Genomic DNA, 20187 nt, shown 5'->3' on the forward strand with positions numbered 1-20187 from the left:
TAGTGCTGGCATGGATTCAGGGAGAAAGGGACTCTTTTTCATTGTTGCTGAGAATGCCGACTACTCCAACTTTTTTGGAAAAACAATATGGGCATTCCTCAAAATGCTAGAAATTGATCTTCCCATATGACCCACCCATACCACTTCTGGTATTATAGCCTGGGGACCCAAAACACACAGCAGAAATACACTTCTATGTTCATTGTAGCACTATTCACATTAGCCATAATGTGGAAACAACCCGACTGCCCGAGAACAGATGACTGGTTTAAGAAACTATGATATATCTACACAGTGAAATACTATGCAGCTGTTAGGAAAAATGGAATTATGAAATTTTCTTATAAATGGATGGACATGGAGAGTATCATGTTGAATGAAGTGTGTCAGGAGAGGGGTAGACATAGAATGATTGCTCTCATTTGTGGATATTTTTTAAAAACCATAATACCCAAGTCAAGGCCCTGGTCCATGGTTGGAAGCCTGTCTCAAGTGCTGAGGGAGAAGGCAGATAGAGAAGAGACCACTATGATAAAGACAGTTGGAAATGATCACTCTGGATAGGAACTGCGTGCTAAAATGGGTATAGAACAAACATCTCACTCTCAGTGCCTATATTGCAATCTATAATTCCCAAAAGAGGAGAGAGAAAAGAGAGCAAGAAAAGGAAAGTGCCTGTCATAGAGACAGACTGGGGGCATGGTGTGGCAGGAGGAAAATTGGGGATATTAGTGGTAGGAAATGTACAGTAGTGAGGGGTGGGCATTGGAACTCTGTGTGACTGAAACCTAACCATAATCAGCTTTGTAAATCTGTGTCTCATAGTGATTCAATAAGAAATTTTAAAAGCATGCTCATTAATGAATACTGGAAAAATTCATCAGTAGAAACCTTAATGAAGGAATAAAAATTGAATACAAGATAGTTGAAATTACAAAAACTAAATGAAAAGCATAAAAGAAATGTGAAAATTCAGAGGAAAGCATACAAATGTATAGTAGACTATAAGGCGAAATATTATATACATAATTGTTAATTGCATAATAGGAAATTAAAGACTAGAACGATAACGATAACTAGAACTAGTAACGATAGACTGTTTTCCAAAGTTGATGTTAGATGTTAAACCACAGATCTTCAAAGAAGGAAATCAAAAGAACACAAAGCAGAATAAACTTATCTCTCACACACATGCACAAGTTAATGTACACACACACACACACACACACACACACACACAAAACACACGTGCATGCACGCATATACCTCAACATATTTAAACTGCTGAAAACCAAAGAGAAAGAGACATCTTGGAAGAAACCAGAGGATAATAAAAAGACACATTGCCTACAAGAAGCAAGCATGATTACAACCAACTTTTAACTTGGGATTACACAAGTAATCCCATCAATGGCCAAGACTCAGAGACTATAAAAACCAGCTCCCGGAAGAGAACAGTGCAGTCTCCTGCCCCCGCGCCTGGCTATCCTCGCCCGGGCCCCTTGGAGGGGAGCGGGTTGAGCTTTCCTCCCTGCCCCGACCAGGGCTCCGGCAGCCGAAGACCTCCAGGACTAGCCACCACCATGCTGAGACTACTCTCCGCACACATGAAGGTACTGGCAGAGGGACAAAATCACGCGGGTTCCGGGGCCGAGATCTCCAAGCCTACCCGGATCGGGGCTGAGCATCCTCCACCCAGATCCTCCAAATTCCAGTAGGCGAGGGTCACACCCACCAACTGGCCCCCTGGCACCGTGTAATCCCATCAACGGCCAAGACTCAGAGACTATAAAAACCAGCTCCCGGACATCCTATTATGACATCTTATTATCTCATTCCTACTTTGGACAAACTGGCAGGCTACCGAATGTAGCCTGCCCACAGGGCAGAGTCTGGCAAACTCCCCGTGACGTACCCAATATGCCAAATACCAGTTACAATGATGGGTCTCATTCTCCTAAAGAGCCTTGAATATAATCTCAGGGCTAGGATGAAGGAGACGTTACTGGGGCCTGCTCGAGGCAATCAACGAATAGCAGGATGATTTGTGATTTTGTGATTTTAACTTGGATTGTTAGAAGATATACTTGATAATATTGTTGGTATAGTAGAAAGAAATCCTAACTCCAGTATTTTAAAATCTCATTTAAATGTTTTTCATTTTGGTCCAGTAGTATTTGTAGTGTTGAAAACTAAAATCTCCTGGTGACCAAAGAGATAGTACTTGACTTCCATATGGTTGACCCAGGTTCCATCTATGGCACTCATTTGTGATTTCTCAAGTATTCCAGGAGTAAGTACTGAGCCAGGAGTAATTCCTGAGCACTACGGGGTGTAGCACCCAAAAAATCTCAAGAGTAATATGTTTTAATGCCAGTGTTACATTTATGGTGTCATTTTTATCAATACACTAGACTTTCTGAGCCTTGTTTTTCTCATTGACAAAATGGAGATATTAACTATATAGCTTTTCATGGAAATTTAATTAGAAAGATATGTGAATGCACTATTGCTGATGCTAGTAATATTCTTATTTTCATTGACTTTCCTACAGGAGTACCAGATCATATGTGGACTTAGGAACTGGATGATTTGGGCTGGCTATTTCTTCACATTCTTCCTAATTTATATCGTTACTATCCTTTTGATATGTGTGTTATTCTGTGTCAAGGCAAGCATCTAATTTCATGCTATCCAACAGATATATAATGAGTGTCATATGTAGATATTTTAAAGTAAAAACAAGTAAATTGCTTAAATCTTTATGTGCAAAATATTTTAATATGCTTCCAATGCAAAACTTGGGATATTTTTCATTATTTTATACATACATTTCAAACTTTAGTTTGTATTTTATGTTAGTAGAACATGTTAAGTTATACACTATATTTTCATTAGAAAATTACTTGCTCTGAATTTGAGTGTGCTTTTGTATTTTTACATTTATTTAAAAATAATTACAGTTAAGGATTATCATTTAGATCTAACGATACAGATCTTCAGGGACACAAAGCAGCTTAGGGAATTCATGGTCTTGAAACCAAAGCATTAACAAAGCATTAATGGAGCTTCTTTAAAAGGCGAGACAGAGCTGGAGCGATAGTCTTGCACACGGCCAACCCAGGTTCGATTCCCAGCATCCCATATGGTCCCCTGAGCACTGCCAGGAGTGATTCCTGAGTGCAGAGCCAGGAGGAATCCCTGAGCATCTCCGGGTGTGACCCAAAAAGCAGGGGGGAAAAAAAGGCAAGACAAACTCCTCAGCATGTGGCATTAGGTACGGCATTTACTCATGGTGCTATGGTTTCTCTCTACTTGATTAAGAAAGGTATATTTACTCCTGGCTCGCTAAGGGATTTTACACATTTTCAAAACAAACTGTCTCATTTATATTAAGTGTTCTATGTCTAAAGAGTTTTTTTACATCTATAGAAAATGTATTGCACTATTTTTACTTATTAATACAGATATTTAAGCAGGACCTGTAATATAATATATAAACTATATAGCACAGGATTTTTTAAAAATGTTTTATTAATGATAGGGAAAGCATGATAATTACCGCAGTGAGATCCAAGTTAAATTAAATTTAGTGCACTATATTTTAGATAACAGGATTGAAAGTTATATATGTAAATGATAATAGGTTTATATTAAATGATTTGAATTTATTTACGTAGGTTAAAATCACATAGTCATCACAAATTGATTTTTACTGATTTGTTTTCTAATAATTTCATTTACCATTCCTTTAAGTTTTGTTGGAGCAAGCAATATGAACTAAATTTATTATGTGTCTGCCAGGGGGACAGGCTGGGGGTAAGAGGGGGTTTGGGGGTAACCTGGGGGTATTGGTGGAAGGAAAATCACACTGGTAATGGCATTTGTGTTGGAACATGGTATTCTTGAAACAGCTCTATTTTGAGCAACTTTATAAATTACAGTGCCTTAATTTTTCTCATTAAAATTAAATTAAAATAAAGTTCAATGAAAATTAAAACCCTACAATCACATTAGGTGTATTTTAATTGCTTAATGTGGCTAAATGACACTATGTAAGACAATTCTAGTCGACTGTAGCATGTTTCAACTATCCTTTGAAAGAAAAAAGATGATAGAGTGTACAATTATTATCTCAGCACTATATGGCTGACACCTAATTATGAACAGCTTTGTAAAGATCTATCTCACAGTGATTCAAAAATAAAACCTTAAAAATAATTATTGCCTCAGGTTTCCAGGAAGTTGGATGGGGATTTTATTTTCTCTATTGTAGAGGTTGCTGAATTGCTGAGAAAAACTTAAACCTTTCTGTAAGAAAGCTTTTTGTCAACCTTTATCTCATTGAATTTTAGCCATTGAGCAGTTTATCTTATTTCATTAAATCCATCATCTTCTTTTTCACTTGTGTTTTGGTGACACTGTGTATTCTGTACCTTACATGACACCATGATTGTTTTTATTGTAGATTCTCAATGAACCAGTATTCCGCTACAGTGATTTTAGTTTCATCTTTGCCTTTCTAACTTGCTATGCTATTGCCTCAACACTCTATGCCTTCATGATTAGCTCATTCTTCACTAAAGGTGAGTCTAAGATGTCTTCTTTAATAAAAGTTCTGTTTTAATTGATCAGACTAGTGTTTGGGAGCTCCATTGCCACCATTTAGAACACTTAGAATAAACTGACCGATGATTTCTGCAAAAGTTGTTTTCAAGTAATTTTCCACTAAGAGATTGATAATTATTTATTATTCATCATATTCTTTGTATTTCCTTACCACATGTAGCCCCCCATACACTTTAAAAGAATGTTTTCTGTTATGTCTGTTAGGAACAATAGTTCATTATATTTCTGGATCTGATTGTTGTGTCCTTTACTGAAAGTAAGGTACTGAAGCCTGAAAAAGTTATTGTAGACTTTTAAAATTGTATTTCTCATCACAATATCCTGATTTATTACCTCCTTCCACTCTAGCCAGCTGGAGCGATAGCACAGCGGTAGGGCATTTGCCTTGCACACAGCCAGCCTGGCTGAGCCGGGTTCGATTCCTCCGCCCCCCTTGGAGAGCCCGGCAAGCTGAGAGTGTCTCGCCCACAGAGCAAAGCCTGGCAAGCTATCTGTGACGTATTCAATATGCCAAACACAGTAACAGCAAGTCTCAAAAAATGGAGACGTTACTGGGCCCGCTCAAGCAAATCGATGAACAATGGGAGGACAGTGACAGTGATTACCTCCCTACTGGAGTGGTAGATAAGCAAATCCTGCCAGCCACATTCACTTCAGCACAACTTAAGAATTTCATCCTTCAGGGGCCGGAGTGATAGCACAGCAGATAGGGCATTTGCCTTGCATGCGACCGACCCTGATTCGATTCCCAGCAGTACCTCAAGCACCACCAGGAGTAATTCCTGAGTGCAGAGCCAGGAGTGACCCCTGAGCATTGCTGGGTGTGACCCAAAAAGGAAAAAAAAAGGCATTTCATCCTTCATTCTTTTGTGTGTGTGTGTGTGTGTGTGGTAGTGTGATGTGGAATTGTTGTTTTTCCTTGAATATGTTTTGCTTAACATAATTTTTGAAACTTAAACATCGTAATTTACATAGTTGCTCGTAATACAGTTGTCTTGGGCATTCATTGTTCCATCACCAGTCCTTCCACCCAAGTGATCGTCCCTCCACCAAGGTGCTTAATGTATTTCAAAGATTTGTTAGGTATACGTTGTTATGCTGCTGCCTCAACACTCTATGCCTTTGTGGTTAGCACATTCTTCACTAAAGGTGAGTCTAAAGGTAAGTCTTCTTCAATAAAATGTCTGTTTTAGTTGATCAGAATAGGTGTTTGGGAACTCCTTTTAGCCAACTCACTTATTGTCTTGATTTATATTCTAGCACAGAAGATCAATTGCAATTGTTTTATCTTCTTGATAAGACAAGTGCTAACTTGAACTTTTCATTAAGAGTTACTGTATTTCAGGGCCAGAGAGATAGTACAGTGGACAAGACACTGACCTTGCATATCGCCAAACTGGGTTTGATCCCTGGCACCCTGTTTTTGATTCCCCAAACCTCACCAGGAATGATCCCTGAGTATAGAGTAAGAGTAAGCCCTGAGCTTTTTTTATATATGATCTTTCTGGTATTAGCATAAAATCTCCACACTGTTTAGGTTACTATTTCTACATACCACAGTTTTCTACCTTTACTTTCAACCTTTTTGTGTCTTTAGACTTTTGTAAAAACATATAGTTGGTTTTTTCTCCCTGAGAACCTTTCTATTTAGAGATTTTAATACATTTTATTTAAATAAATTATGGAGAATGGACACTTGTTTTTTATATGCCTTAGCGCCTTTTTCCTCCCATATTTTCTGTTAGTGAATTCTTTTGTTTCAGTTGCCTTTTTGTAGTTTGTTTTATGTCCTTATTTTCTAATGTGTGTATTTTATAGACAGCTTCTTTGTGGTTGACATGAGATTGTATTTAGGGGTCCTAATGTTAGGAAGATCTAATTGAAAGGGCTGGAGAGATAACATAGGTATTAAGTGCATACAGCCAGCCCAAGTTCAATTCCCCACGCTATGTGGTCACCCTGGAGACCTACGCTCACTGCTTGGATGGCCCAGGTGATCCTTAGCATCACGAATTTGCTTTCTTCGTGTTATTATGGGGACTGGAAAGGATTACTGGGGCAGGGTGCTTGCCTTGCATGTGGCCAATCTGGGTTTGATCCCCAGCACTATGGTTCCCTAAGCAGTGCCAGGAGTGATCCCTGAGTGCAAAACTAGAAGTCCTGAGCATCTTTGAGTGTTGCCCAAGAACAAAAAATAAAGTATATAGTCATGATGATCTCAACTAGAATCCTCTTTGTCTAGCTTATAAAACCCAATATTTATGGACTTGCCGGCATTCCATTTTTAGTAGTTATCTATTAAATAATTTTTAAGTATCATGATTCAGACTGAAAGTAAGGCTTAAAACTAGACTGTTTTTCTACCCATCGCTTCAAATCTCTGGAAAACTTAAGTGCATTGAACTTCTGTCAATAGTAATAGTTTGCCTTTGCAGTTTGTCAAATCAAATGAACTTGTGAATAAATAAATTTGACAGAAAAGGAATTTTTCCATAACATGTTTATGACTGCATGTTCAATTGCTAGATAGTAATTCCTATTGAAATTTCTAAATATGTATCATTTGATAAATATCGTAGATGTTGACTCATCCTATACACTATTCATTCAAGGCCTATTCACTGGATACATACTGTGTGCTGGTACCTGATAATGCAAGAAAGAAAAAGGGAGGCAGTTTTCTTTCCCTTGTAGATTTTGCATTCTATTCCTTTGCTGACCCATAAAATTATTTGTAATTCATAACTTTCATATTACTTTTTAAAGTGGATTTCTATCTTTGCTTCTTATTTGCAGCTGAAATGGTTCCTTCGTTTGGAAGCATCCTATATTTTGCCAGTTTCTTTCCATATAATTTCATGGCTGAATATTATGGAGTGCTAAGCCTCCCTCAGAAGATGGTTTCTTGTCTCAGTTCAAATGTAGCCTTGGCTCTGGGGGTTAATCTTCTGCTAAGGTCAGAAATAAAAGGTACTTGTGACTTGTGTCTTTCTGAGTAGATGCAGTGTGAATGGAGCCACACGTGGCCAGGAGGTTGAGAATATGTTATAAAAAAAATTGACCCCAGGATTTTTAATTTAAGATTATATATAACAAAAAAAACAGAAGTGTGAAAAATTGAAAGTTCCTTGTTTCTCCACAACAATGCTTCAGTTATACTCTCAAGTGAAATAATTTAAAAGTCTTCTGCAACTTACTTTATTTACATAATTATACATACTGAACCTCTTGAGATAGACTCACTCTCCTTTTTTACAGTTATTTGATATTTAATGGTGAAGAAGTACTATAATATAGTAATATATTTCTGTTTAAGTGCCTATTTAAATAGTTTCCACTTGTGAGTGGACACTAACTTAAATCCTAAATAATAACTGTCTTTTAAAGTATTTGTAGCTTAATTTGCATTGCTATTATAATAACCTTCAAATAGACTAGACTGGGGCCTGCAGGAATGTATCCAACCTCAGTTTGATCTCTGGCATCATATGATCCCCCCAGCATTGATGGATGTAGCCTTTAATACCACCAGGTGTGGCATTGAGGACCACAGAGCACCCAAGGGTACCTTGGGTGATTTTCAGCACTTCAGGACAAGTAGCATTGCAGCCTAGGTTACTCAGATTAAACTACAGGCCCAGTTAACAAAATTGTTTGGGTGTCTCCCCTCCAAGGAGAGATTAGGCCAATTCTCTCACCAAAGTATTTAACTTTTGGGGGACTTGAGTGATAGCACAGCGGGTAGGGCATTTGCCTTGCATGTGGCCAACCTAAGTTTGATTCCCAGCATCCCAATGGTCCTCTGAGCACCACCAGGAGTGATTCCTGAATGCAAAGCGAGCAGTAACCCCTGAGCATCGCCAGGTGTGACCCAAAAAGCAAAAAAAAAAGTTTAACTTTTTCTACACACTTTACAACAATATACCAATATATTAACGATTAGTATATTAGTGTATTTACTATATAACTATATTTATAAATATATATTTACATAGAAATATATATTTAATATATAAATAACATACTATTTTCTTATATCAAAGCATAGTATAGTATAATTTTTAATTTTAAGACAAATACAGGACCAGAAAGAGATTTCAAAGGGCTAGAACACAGGCTATGCTACTGGAGGCCTGGTTTCAATCAGGCAGTGTATGGTCCCTTGAGCACTACTGGGAGCAATGCCTGAGGACAGAGCCAGACAAATAAGCCCAACACCACCAGGTGGCCCAAACACCCTCCCCTAGAAGAGCAAATAGAGCACTTTTGTTTCCTCTAACTAATTTTTCCTCCAAACTCTGCACGACCACAGTGAGGAAATAAATGTAATCCAAGGATTTATGCAGGTTCTTCTAAATTGGTTTGTCTTTCTCCTTATATTCTCCAAGATTCTATGGATAAGGATAGAAATTAATTACCAGAGATTTCTTATGGTGGGAGGAAATAAGGACCCCAAATCTAGGGGTCATCTTTTTCCTTCAGAGTACTTAACTGAGTTTCTGTGTAGTGCCACACAAATCGAAGTGTGAGCATTTACACACAGCCCATGTAGCACAAAATAATGACGTCATCTCTTACAAGCTTTGTTTTGACTATTTACCCAGTCCTTATTGAACTCTTCTTTGCCACCTACCTTCTGTTTAGAAAATTCTTTGTTCTTCACAAACACTTGAAAAGTTACGCCTGCTGTAAATGTGAAGAGATGAGGAGCCAGTAATACTTCTGCCACCCATTGAGTTCCTCACTGTCAATACCAGATACAGTGTAGATGATCCTTACCTGATGTCTTGCGAGGGTTTCCCTGAAATGAAAACCTAGAATATCAAGATATTTATGCTGAGTATCTTATATTATTCTTTTCTTTTTTAACCTCGAGTTTTCTTTCCAAAGAATTCTTTCCTAAATGATGCTTATATTGCTACTGGTTTTCCGGGACACATAATGTCAGATACAAAACCAGATACAAAACAGCAGTCTAAATTTTAAAAATTTTTAAAGGGATGGAGTGATAACGCAGCGGGTAAGGCATTTGTCTTGCACGTGGCCGACCTGGGTTCGATTCCTCCGCCCCTCTCAGAGAGCCTGGCAAGCTACTGACAGTATCTCGCCCACACGGCAAAGCCTGGCAAGCTACCTGTGATGTATTGGATATGCCAAAAACAGTAACAACAAGTCTCACAATTTGTTGTGAGACGTTACTGGTGTCGCTCAAGTAAATCGATGAACAATGGGAGGACAGTGCTATAGTGCTTTAAATGGAAAAGAAATAGTCTTATAGATTTAGTTCCACTAAGTTGAGGAATGTTTCAGGTTTTTATATCTATCAAATTATTTCACCTTTTCTTTTTTCTGCTAAGTCAGAAACAGTGACTTCTAAATATTTTAATTGCCAAGGGAGACTAATTCCTTACCATTACATAGAAGAATTTGGATCCTCTAAGTGTTGTGGTAATATAAATAAATAGTCTTAGTCTAACTCATTTTTCCTATATTTAAGTTCCAAATATTTTAATTTTGTTCCAAATTTTTTAATTCAATATAATGAAATTGTTAGTGTTTTTATTTAGTTTGTACTTTAATCAAGAAATTCTATACTGTGCCATTTTCTAATATTTATACATATTGTTTTAATATAAGTATATAATTGATACTTATGATTTACTGATATGTCCTTTCCATATAAATATTTTTTCTATATGAATAGTGAGCTATTTTAATCACTAGTTTGTTCTCTACTGGTTTCTGATTCTACTTTTATTTTACATTATTTCCAAATATGCATAGACCTGTATCTGGCTATCTTTTCAATTCTGTTGGTCGTTTTGTAGTCTATTTTTATATTTCTACCACAATAACTTTATTCATAATAACTTTATAAAAAGTCTCAATGGTTCTTAATCTTGCCATAGTACCTTTTTGTTCTTTAGATAGTCTTGTCATCTTATATTGCACTTGAATTTTAAAATCACTTTATTATAAAAAATCTTGGTGATTTTTGTATGCATTTCATTATACGTTTGATTAGTGATGAGGACTGAGAATATTTTCTCATCTCTGAATTAAAATGTACCCCCAGTGAATGGTCAAACAAAAATATATATATGGCTCTTTACTTCATATTCTTTATAAAATATATTAACAGATTCACTAGGATTTATCAATATCAGGGTTTTAGGGAGTGATAGTCTGTGATGCTACCCCTTGCAGTGCTCAGGAGGTCGCCAGAGTCATACCTATTAGGGCTAGTAGACCTCAGAGCCGCATCAAGGTCTTGCACATGCTACACATATACTTGAGTCATTTGCACTATTTCCTTCAGCCCTCCGCATATGGTATTTTTATAGTCTTTATCTCTAATAGACTGTATCTTTTTTGTTTTCTAATTGGGTTATTTATATCATGTTATTCATCTTTATTATTCTCCGTATTATTTTCTCTTTCAGGAACTCATATTGTCTTTGGGGAGGGAGAATTTCTCAAGTTTTAGTAGGCATTCTACCTTCTTTTTTTCTAATTCTGTTCATTGCCTTTTGAAAATGGCCTTTATTTTTAAAATTCCATTAATTTTTCTCTCCGGCTTTTGCCTTATGACTTTCTCATGCAGCTGTTCAGTAGAAAAGAAGGGCCACAAAAATAGTACAGCAGGTAGGATGCTTGCCTTGCATGTGACTAGCCAAAGTTTGATCCCAAACAATGTTTGATCCCCTATGTTCCCCCTGAGACTACCAGAGTCCAGAAGTTAGCACAGATCCTGCAGTAAACTCTATCACTGAGTTTATCACATAAGAAACAGAAGGAAGGAAGGGAAAAAGGAAGGAGAGAAAGGGGAGGAGAGGGAGAGAGAGAGAGAGAGAAGAATGAGTTGAAGTTAAGGGAAAGATGACTTTCTTGGGCCACCATCATCTTGTTACCTCTTCACATTGCAAGCCTTGATACTTAAGTTACACTCTGTCCAGTAATAAAGAAAATAAAAGAACAGAATACTCTTTTATGGAGAATTTAATTTCCTCTTTTTCATCAGTTTTATAAGCAAATCGTTTTGATCTTTGGTTTGACAGTCAGCATCCATCTTTGTTGCCATTGAATAATTTTCCATTTTCCTCTATTGTCATTGAATATACCTGGTGAGTATTTCGTGAGAATTTAGCATGAGGGGAAATCAAAGGAATAGGATCTAACAGATCTGCTTTTATACTTTTATTCACATTGTCTCAGTTATTGCTGCTTCTTTGTATATTTTGAAGAGAAGAGGGACACTACCAATTCAGTTACATAACCCATAATTTTTTGCTTGATCTAAATACTAAGAGTATCAATTTGTAGATAATTCACAATGATAAAAATTAAGCATACCAACCTTTTTCCTTTGTTCTTCTAATCACATAGCTGTCATGACTGTAAAAACATTTTTTTCTTTCAGAATATGGTGTTAACTGGAATAACCTTTGGACCCAAGTCAGCCTTGAGGATAACATCATCTTTGGCTATTTAATAGGAATGCTTTTACTTGACGCTTTCTTGTATGGCCTAATTACATGGTTTATAGACACTACCTTTAAAAAGAATTACGGCAGTCACCAACCATGGTACTCCTTTTTCATGGTGAGTCTTAATGCTGCTGGTAATTGCAAAGAAGACATAATCAGTTCATATTTATAACAAATTTAAAGCAGGATTATTTGCATCTACATGATTTACTAAAATGCTAGTCATTCCTTGATATATCTTAGAACCTTTTAAATATATAAATATGTACAGATAGTATGTGTGGCTAAAACATTATTAGCCCCATACATTAAAATTGACGAGTGGTGATGGAAGGTGAGGGACCCTGGGACAGTGGTGGAGGGAAGCAGATGCCTGTGGTGCTATAATAGTTCATGTATGAAATCCGTGGTTGGAGTGATAGTACAGCGGGGAGGGCGTTTGTGTTGCACGCAGCTGACCCAGGTTCGATTCCCAGCATCCCATATGGTCCCCCGAGCACCACCAGGAATGATACCTGAGTGCAAAGCCAGGAATAACCCCTGTGCATCACCGGTGTGACCCAAAGAGAAAAAAAAGCCCAACTATGTAAACCATGATGACAAAAAAAAAAAAAACTATAAGAATTGTTCCCACCTAAATTTAAAATGATGGTTTCTCAGATCCTAGTGAGTGGAGAATTAGGTATTTAATGTGTCAGTTGTTTCACTGTTTCTTTTCTTCAAATGGTTAGAACAGGGCCAGAAAGATGATAGTACATCAGGTAAGGCACTTGCTTTGCTTGTGGTGGATTCAATCCCTGGCATCACATATGGTCTTGCAAGCCACCAGCAGTGATCCATGATCTCAGAGCCATAAATAATCCTAAGCACAGCCAGGTGTGATCCCAAAACCAAATAAATAAGCGAATAAATGATTATAGCAATTTACTTCAAATGAAAGAGCTTCAAAAACAAAAGTAGGACAGCACAAAACACTAATTCAAAAAGTATATATATACACACCTATGTTTAATATGCAACTATTTATAACAGCCAAGATATGGAAAGAATCTAATAGTCAACAACAGATGAGAAAGAAATAAATGAGTGGATACAGAAAGATTGGATATATTAAAAAAATACTTTCAGCTATAATAAAAGATGAAATATTTCATTTTGCTACAGCTTGGATGGAACCTTCTGAAAAAAATGATTATATATTTTTTCTATTCATTCTATTAATATAATATATTGCTTCAATTTATTTGCATATAGTATGGTACCCACACATTCCTGGGAGAGACCTCACAATTTCTCCCCCAAAAGGGGATAATATTTTCATATACTACTGGATATGAAATAGTATCACTGATAGTGATTGTATCACTGATTTTATAGTGAGGGCTAGAGCGATAGCACAGCGGGTAGGGCATTTGCCTTGCACATGGCCGACCCAGGCCAACCCCGGTTGGATTCCTCCGCCCTTCTCAGAGAGCTCGGCAAGCTACCCGTGACATATTCGATATGCCAAAAACAGTAACAACAAGTCTCACAATAGAGACATTACTGGTACCCACCTGAGCAAATAAATGAACAATGGGAGGACAGTGCTACAGTGGTACTACTGGGTATTATTTTTGCCAGTACTTTCTTGAAGATATTTGTATCTATATGATCTATATGTATAAAAATATTGATCTTTGTTTCCTTATGATGTCTTTGTCTAGCTTAGGGGAAGAGTATAATGCTGACTTCACAAAAGGAGTTAGAAAACGTTGCATCTTGTATTTCTTGGAGGGTTTGGACAATGATTGTTATTTGTTAGAATTCACCAGTGAAGTCATCTGATACTGGACTTTATTTTTCTTCAGTGTTGGTATATTTTAGTGATTAAATTCATTACTTTTTTGTGGTTATGGGGGCCATACCAGCGCTACACAGGACTTACTCCTGGCTCTGTACTCAGGGATCACTCCTGGTGGTGCTCAGGGGACCAAATGGGATGCCGGGAATCGAATCCAGATCAGCTGCAAGGCAAATGCTCTACCCACTGTGCTATCACTCCACACTCATTATAAAATCAGTGATACTATTCATTCTGTTGTTCGTCGATTGCCTCAAGCAGACACCAGTAATGTCTCCTTCGTCCTAGCCCTGAGATTTTAAAAAGTGCCATGTTCAAGGCTCTTTCAGGATTAGGATAATGAGACCCATCATTGTTACTGGTATTTGGCATATTGGGTACACCACGGGGAGTTTGCTAGACTCTGCCGTGTTGGCAGGTTACATTCAGTAGCCTGACAGGTTGTCCAAAATAAGAACGAGATAAAAGATGTCACGTGGCCACAATGTGGCCGCGTGCTTCCAGGAGCTGGGTTTTATAGTTTCTGGGTCTTGGCCATTAATGGGATTACCTGGCGCCGGGGGCAGTTGTTGGGTGTGACCCCTGCCTACTGGAAAATGGAGGATCTGGATGGAGGATGCTCAGTCCCGATCCAAGCAGGCTTGGAAATCTCAGCCCCGGGACCCGCATGCCTGTGTTCCTCTCCCAGTTCCTTCATGCGTGTGGAGAGTGGTCTCAGCATTGTTGTGGCTGAGTAATATAAACATTAGTTGATAGATTTAAAGAATTTCACAATGTTCCTCTACAAAAGTAAAGTTTCTTTCTTTTTTTTTTTTTTTTGCTTTTGGGTCACACCCAGAGATGTTCAGGGGTTATTCCTTGCTCTGCACTCAGAAATTTTCCTAACTCTGCTTGAGGGAATCACATGGGATGCCAGGGATCAAACCCGGATGGGCCATGTTGCAAGGCAACCGCCCTCCCTGTTGGACTATCACTCTGGTCCCTAAAAAAGAGAATCTGAAAGAAAATTGATTAGCTTTAATCAGTGCAAAATTTGACAATTCCGGGACTGGAGAGACAGTACAGTAAGTAAGATTCTTGCCTTGTACCGAGTCCCGTCAAGAGTTCCCTGAATTCACAGCCAGAAGTAAGCCTCAGTGTTATGTATAGTTCCCCAAACAAATCACTTGATCACTTGACTTCCCGTTAATAGTCGATTTGCTCGAGCGGGCATCAGTAACGTTCTCCATTTGTCCCTGTCGCGTGCTAGTGTCTGTTTGTTCTAGGAACACCAAGAGCCTCAAACCGATCATTCATGATCTTGATGAAGAAGTCTGACCATCTGGTAGGTGGGAGGCCACATGGTCTTTTGACATCCCGTGGAATCCAGTCGGTAACGGCTCTAGTCCAGCAGTCATCTCTAAATCTCATTACGTGACCAGCCCATCTGATTTTTGACACCTTGGCAAACGAGACAGCATCCCTGATTCTTGATCATCGACAGAGGTCGAAACTCCGGATTCTTTCTCTCATTTGAGTGAAACATGATACTCCAAGCATAGCTCTTTCAATTCCTCTTTGGGAGACCCAAATAGCATTCTCATCCTGTTTGCGCAGGGCCCAGGTCTCTGAGGCGTATGTTAATGCGGAAGAACAGTGGAATCAAAGAGATGTGCCCGGAGCCGGAGATTCTTCGTCCGCTTAGCTATTTCTTCAACGCTCTTGAAGGCGTTCCAAGCCACTGTCTTCCTCCTGCACAGCTCAGGTGCCAGGTCATTTGTCATGTTGACTTCTCGGCCTTGATACACATAATGTTGCATTTGGAGATGGTCATTCCATTGAGAGCGAATGGAGCGTCAGGGAAGAGGCTGTTTCTCATAAACATTGTCTTCTTGAGAGTCAGCTGTAGTCTGACCTTTCCACACTCACGGTGGAAGTCGGCCAGCATTTGTGCCTCTTGGCTAATGTTTGGTGTCATTAAAACAATGTCATCAGCAAAGCGGAGGTGGTGTAGTTGCCAACCATCTATCTTCACTCCCATTCCTTCCCATTCCAGTCGTCGCATGATGTTCTCGAGGGTGGCACTGAAGAGTTTTGATGAAATGGTATCACCCTGCCGAACCCCTCACTTGTCATCGATGATTACTTCTTTGTAGAATGGTGAGATCCTGGTAGTGAATCCGTAATACAGCTCACGGAGGATCCTGATGTATTAAGATTGAATGCCCTGATTGCCTTGGGCTTCAATGACCACTTCCATCTCAACAGAATCAAAGGCCTTCTTTAAATCAATGAACGTTAGACAGAGCAGCATCTTGAACTCCCAAGAAACCTCAATGAGCTTGGTTATCGTGTGGATATGGTCGATGGTGCTGAATCCTTTGCGGAACCTGGCTTGCTCGCATGGTTGTCCTTCATCTAGTGTTCTGCCAATCCTATTCAGGATGACTCAAGTGAACAACTTGTATATAACAGACAATAGGCAGATCAGGTGATAGTTGCCAATGTCGTGGATGTCTCCCTTGTACAGTAGTACAGTCCTGCTGGTTTTCTATTGGGACGGAACCTTGCATTCAGACAGGTAGCGTGTGAAGAGCCGAGCCCCCCAAACAAAAAACTACAAAAAAAGAGACAACTTCCAGTCCAATATCTTTTTTAAAAAATCCCAATAATTAGGGAGAGAAGGGGAGGAAGGGGGAGAGAGAGAAAGAGGGAAGCAGGTATGGAGAGAGAGAGAGAGAGAGAGAGAGAGAGAGAGAGAGAGAGAGCTCAAAGGGCTGGAGTAATAGCTTTGCATTTAGGAGGCCTTGGTTCAATTTCCAGTATTTGGTCCCCAAAGCATTGTCAGGAGCAAACTTCAAAGCAATGAGCCAGGAGCAGCCTCATTCATTCATTAAGGTGGGTGAATTGTGTGCATGTGTTTCTGTGTACACGTATAAGTATTTGTTTCTTTAATGGTCAATTCACATCATCATATATGTGTTTATATAGGGATATAGATATAGATGTATACATTGCCTCTAGGAATATTCTCAAAATACGGTATATTACTCACTTGTCACCTAGCAGAATTAGAAATTGAGACTAAGGGGTGGAAAAAACATTATGTTAAATATTGTATTTTCAAAGAAATTTAATACCAAATAAAGAAATATGAATTTCCATCTCTCTGTATAGACTTGAATCTTGTACACATTTGGAGGGTGGAGTGGGATTGGGCCATACCCAGTGTTGCTCAGGATATACTCCTGGCTCTGTTTAGGGATCACTCTCAGCAGTGCTTGGGGGACTATTTGGCGTGCTGTGAGGATTGAACCCAGGTTAACCTCATGCAAGGCAAATGCTTTAACTGCTGTATGTAGTATCTCTCTGGCACCTCATATACATCCCTAAAAGTATGAATTACCGTTTTCATTTCTTCTTTCCATAACTACTATATTGTTATATTTAATCATATCCAAAACCCACCTAATACCTGTTTTTATGCTTGGCCTTTAGAATGTCATATAATGTGAAAGTTACATATTCTGACTTAACACAGAGTGACTCATACCATTTGTTTTTTTCCTTGTATTTAAAATTTCTTGTGGGGCTGGAGCTATAGCATAGTGGGTAGGGTGTTTGCCTTGCACGCAGCTGACCCGGGTTCGATTCCCAGCATCTCATATGGCCTCCTGAGCACCACCAGGAGTAATTCTTGAGTGCATGAGCCAGGAATAACCCCTGTGCAACTCCAGTGTGACCCAGAAAGCAAAAATAATAATAATAATTTAAAAATTTTTAAATAATAAATAAAATTACTGGGTTTTTTCCCTGCATTAGTATAACAGTTGAAGATTATCCCAAAGTTTGCTCAGGCTTTCCTCTTGTTCAGGAGAGCCTTTTTTCCTTAAGAAATCTTTCACTTTCCTCCCCATCCCAGTGAGACCCCGAGTCGCTGCCCATGAATGGCCTCTCTGGCTCCTGATCAAGCTGCTTAACGGCCATGATCCCAGAGACTCAGGAACAAATCTTGGAACCCAGCGGGTTTTGGCAGAAATGCATCCGGACCACGCAGTAGGTTGCTGTCACCAGGCCACCCCAGGGGGGAAGGGTGCTGTCTCTCCGCCTGCTTACCCTTGGCGGCTCAATGGCCGCCATCCGCCAGAGGCCATTGGACAGTCAGGTTTGGGCTCGCAGCGATGAGACATGCGGGGCCTCATGGGATGGGGGTGGAGGCGGCCCTTTCCTCCCCATCCCAATGAGACTGCGAGTCACCCTCCACGGGCGGCCTCTCTGGCTCCTGATCAAGCTGCTTAATGGCCATGATCCCAGAGACTCAGGAACAAATCTCGGAACCTTGCAGGTTTTGGTAAGAAATTTTGGAATTTCAAAACCGCACGGTCTCTACTGCAGCCACGCGGCATCATATGTTATTCATAACCAGTAATAGAAAACAAATTGTCTACAGTTGCCTTTTTAGCAGATCCGAGTGTTAGGGTAAAATCCCAAATAATAATGGTGGGTGTGTTGTCGAAATGTTGAGTGTAATTAAAGTATAGAGAGAGTAATTTGGAAATCATCTGCCCCACAGGTAGGGGGAGGGTGTGGATGGGGTCATACTGGGGATTTTGGTGGTGGATAGTGGGCACTTGTGAAGGTGCGGGTGTTTCATTGTATGACCGAAACTTAAATCTGAAAGCTTTGTAACTGCTCTCATGGTGATTCAATAAATAAAATTATAAAAAATGGGAAAAAATTAAGGAGTTCATGCACAATTCAATTAGCCTAATCAGTGGCTGAATAAATAGCAGTACTCCTACATAAAAAAAAGAAATCTTTCAGCCATATGGTCTTGCATTCTTGCTGCTGGCCATCTATGGTTAATTCACTGATTTTCTAATTAAGACATGCTAAAATACAATCATATTTATGCTTTATTCAAAATATATACATATATACATACATATCAACATATATAATACAGGGAGCTTCTGATCAGTGATTCTATCACTTATTATAAACCTATTTATATAAGAAAACTTCATTTCCTGTTGCTCATTTCATTAATGTTTAGTGGGTTTTTTCCTCTTATTTTTTTCTCTTATCTTTTAGTACTCATATTGGTTTAAAAAAAGAAATGTTAGAATGAGCACACAAGAAAAGCACTATTCTATGGAAACTGAAAGAAAGTATTTTGAAGATGAACCTACTCATCTGAGGCTAGGTATCCAGATGAAACATTTGCACAAGGTATTGTTTCAAGTATCTCTTCTTCCTAAAAGTACCGGAAGCCATATACTGTCCATTGGAATTGTTTGTAACTGGGCATTCAAACAAAAAGGTGCTTAATAAAGACTCAAATATTAAACTATAATATACACTCACAAATGTCATATTTGCTCCATCTATTGTTCATTGTTCTTTCAATTTCCTCTGATGGGTTTGAAAGAAGTGATTTTTAAATTTCGTAAAAATTTGTGGCTAATAAAATTTTAGGGCTAGAGTGATAGCCCAGTGGGTAGAGCATTTGCCTTGAACGTAGCCAACCCGGCTGACCCAGGTTTGATTTCTCCACCCCTCTTGGAGAGCCCAGCAAGCTACCCAGAATATCTCACCCATACAACAAAGCCTGGCAAGCTACCTGTGATGTATTCAATATGCCAGAGACAGTAACAACAAGTCTTACAATGAAGACGTTACTGGGCCTGCTCGAGCAAATCGATGAACAACGAGAGGACAGTGACAGTGACAAATTTTCTGATAATATATTTAATATTTGGGTTTCTATGGGGAAGTTAACAATAAGGGAAGATAAAGAAAAACCTCTCTAAAGATACCTGAGATAGCAAAGGAAAGAATAGAATACCCAGGGTAAGGAAACAGTAAATTATTTATTTCTGGCCCTGAAATGTGTTCAAGGAATATTTGGAGGCAAAATATCAAGGTAAGAATTAAAACTAAGTTATTTCAATGAAAAACCACTGATTGGATCAAAAACTGGAGTAATATGATTTATGAGTTTGTTTTTAATAGTTACTGAGTTTACGTAAGATCATGACAGTAGTTAACTTTTTAATAGTTAGATTTTATGGTGATTATGTAAATAACTGCACATCTTTACCATCTCCAAAGTGCCCAAACCCTTTCACTACTGTCTTTATACACTTTCTAGTCCATGATTTACATCCCCCTTTGATTGGTAATCAGCTTGCCATCTCCCAAGGGTTTGTCATCATTTGATACTGTTTGCTAGTATCATTTTGATTC

General features: G+C 38.7%; 1 protein-coding gene across 1 annotated transcript in view; it reads left to right on the forward strand.

The window, feature by feature from the left end:
* Positions 1 to 20187, forward strand: part of LOC130045925 (phospholipid-transporting ATPase ABCA3-like) — a 105407-nt gene that overhangs the window by 18704 nt on the left and 66516 nt on the right. Inside the window, 5 exon segments of the mRNA XM_056138807.1 lie at positions 2555 to 2671; positions 4469 to 4586; positions 7426 to 7599; positions 12050 to 12231; positions 19033 to 19170. Of these exon segments, the coding sequence (XP_055994782.1) occupies positions 2555 to 2671; positions 4469 to 4586; positions 7426 to 7599; positions 12050 to 12231; positions 19033 to 19170 (729 nt within the window).

This window comes from Sorex fumeus, unplaced genomic scaffold, assembly GCF_029834395.1.
Source record: "Sorex fumeus unplaced genomic scaffold, SorFum_2.1 ptg000130l, whole genome shotgun sequence".
Lineage (NCBI taxonomy): Eukaryota > Metazoa > Chordata > Mammalia > Eulipotyphla > Soricidae > Sorex > Sorex fumeus.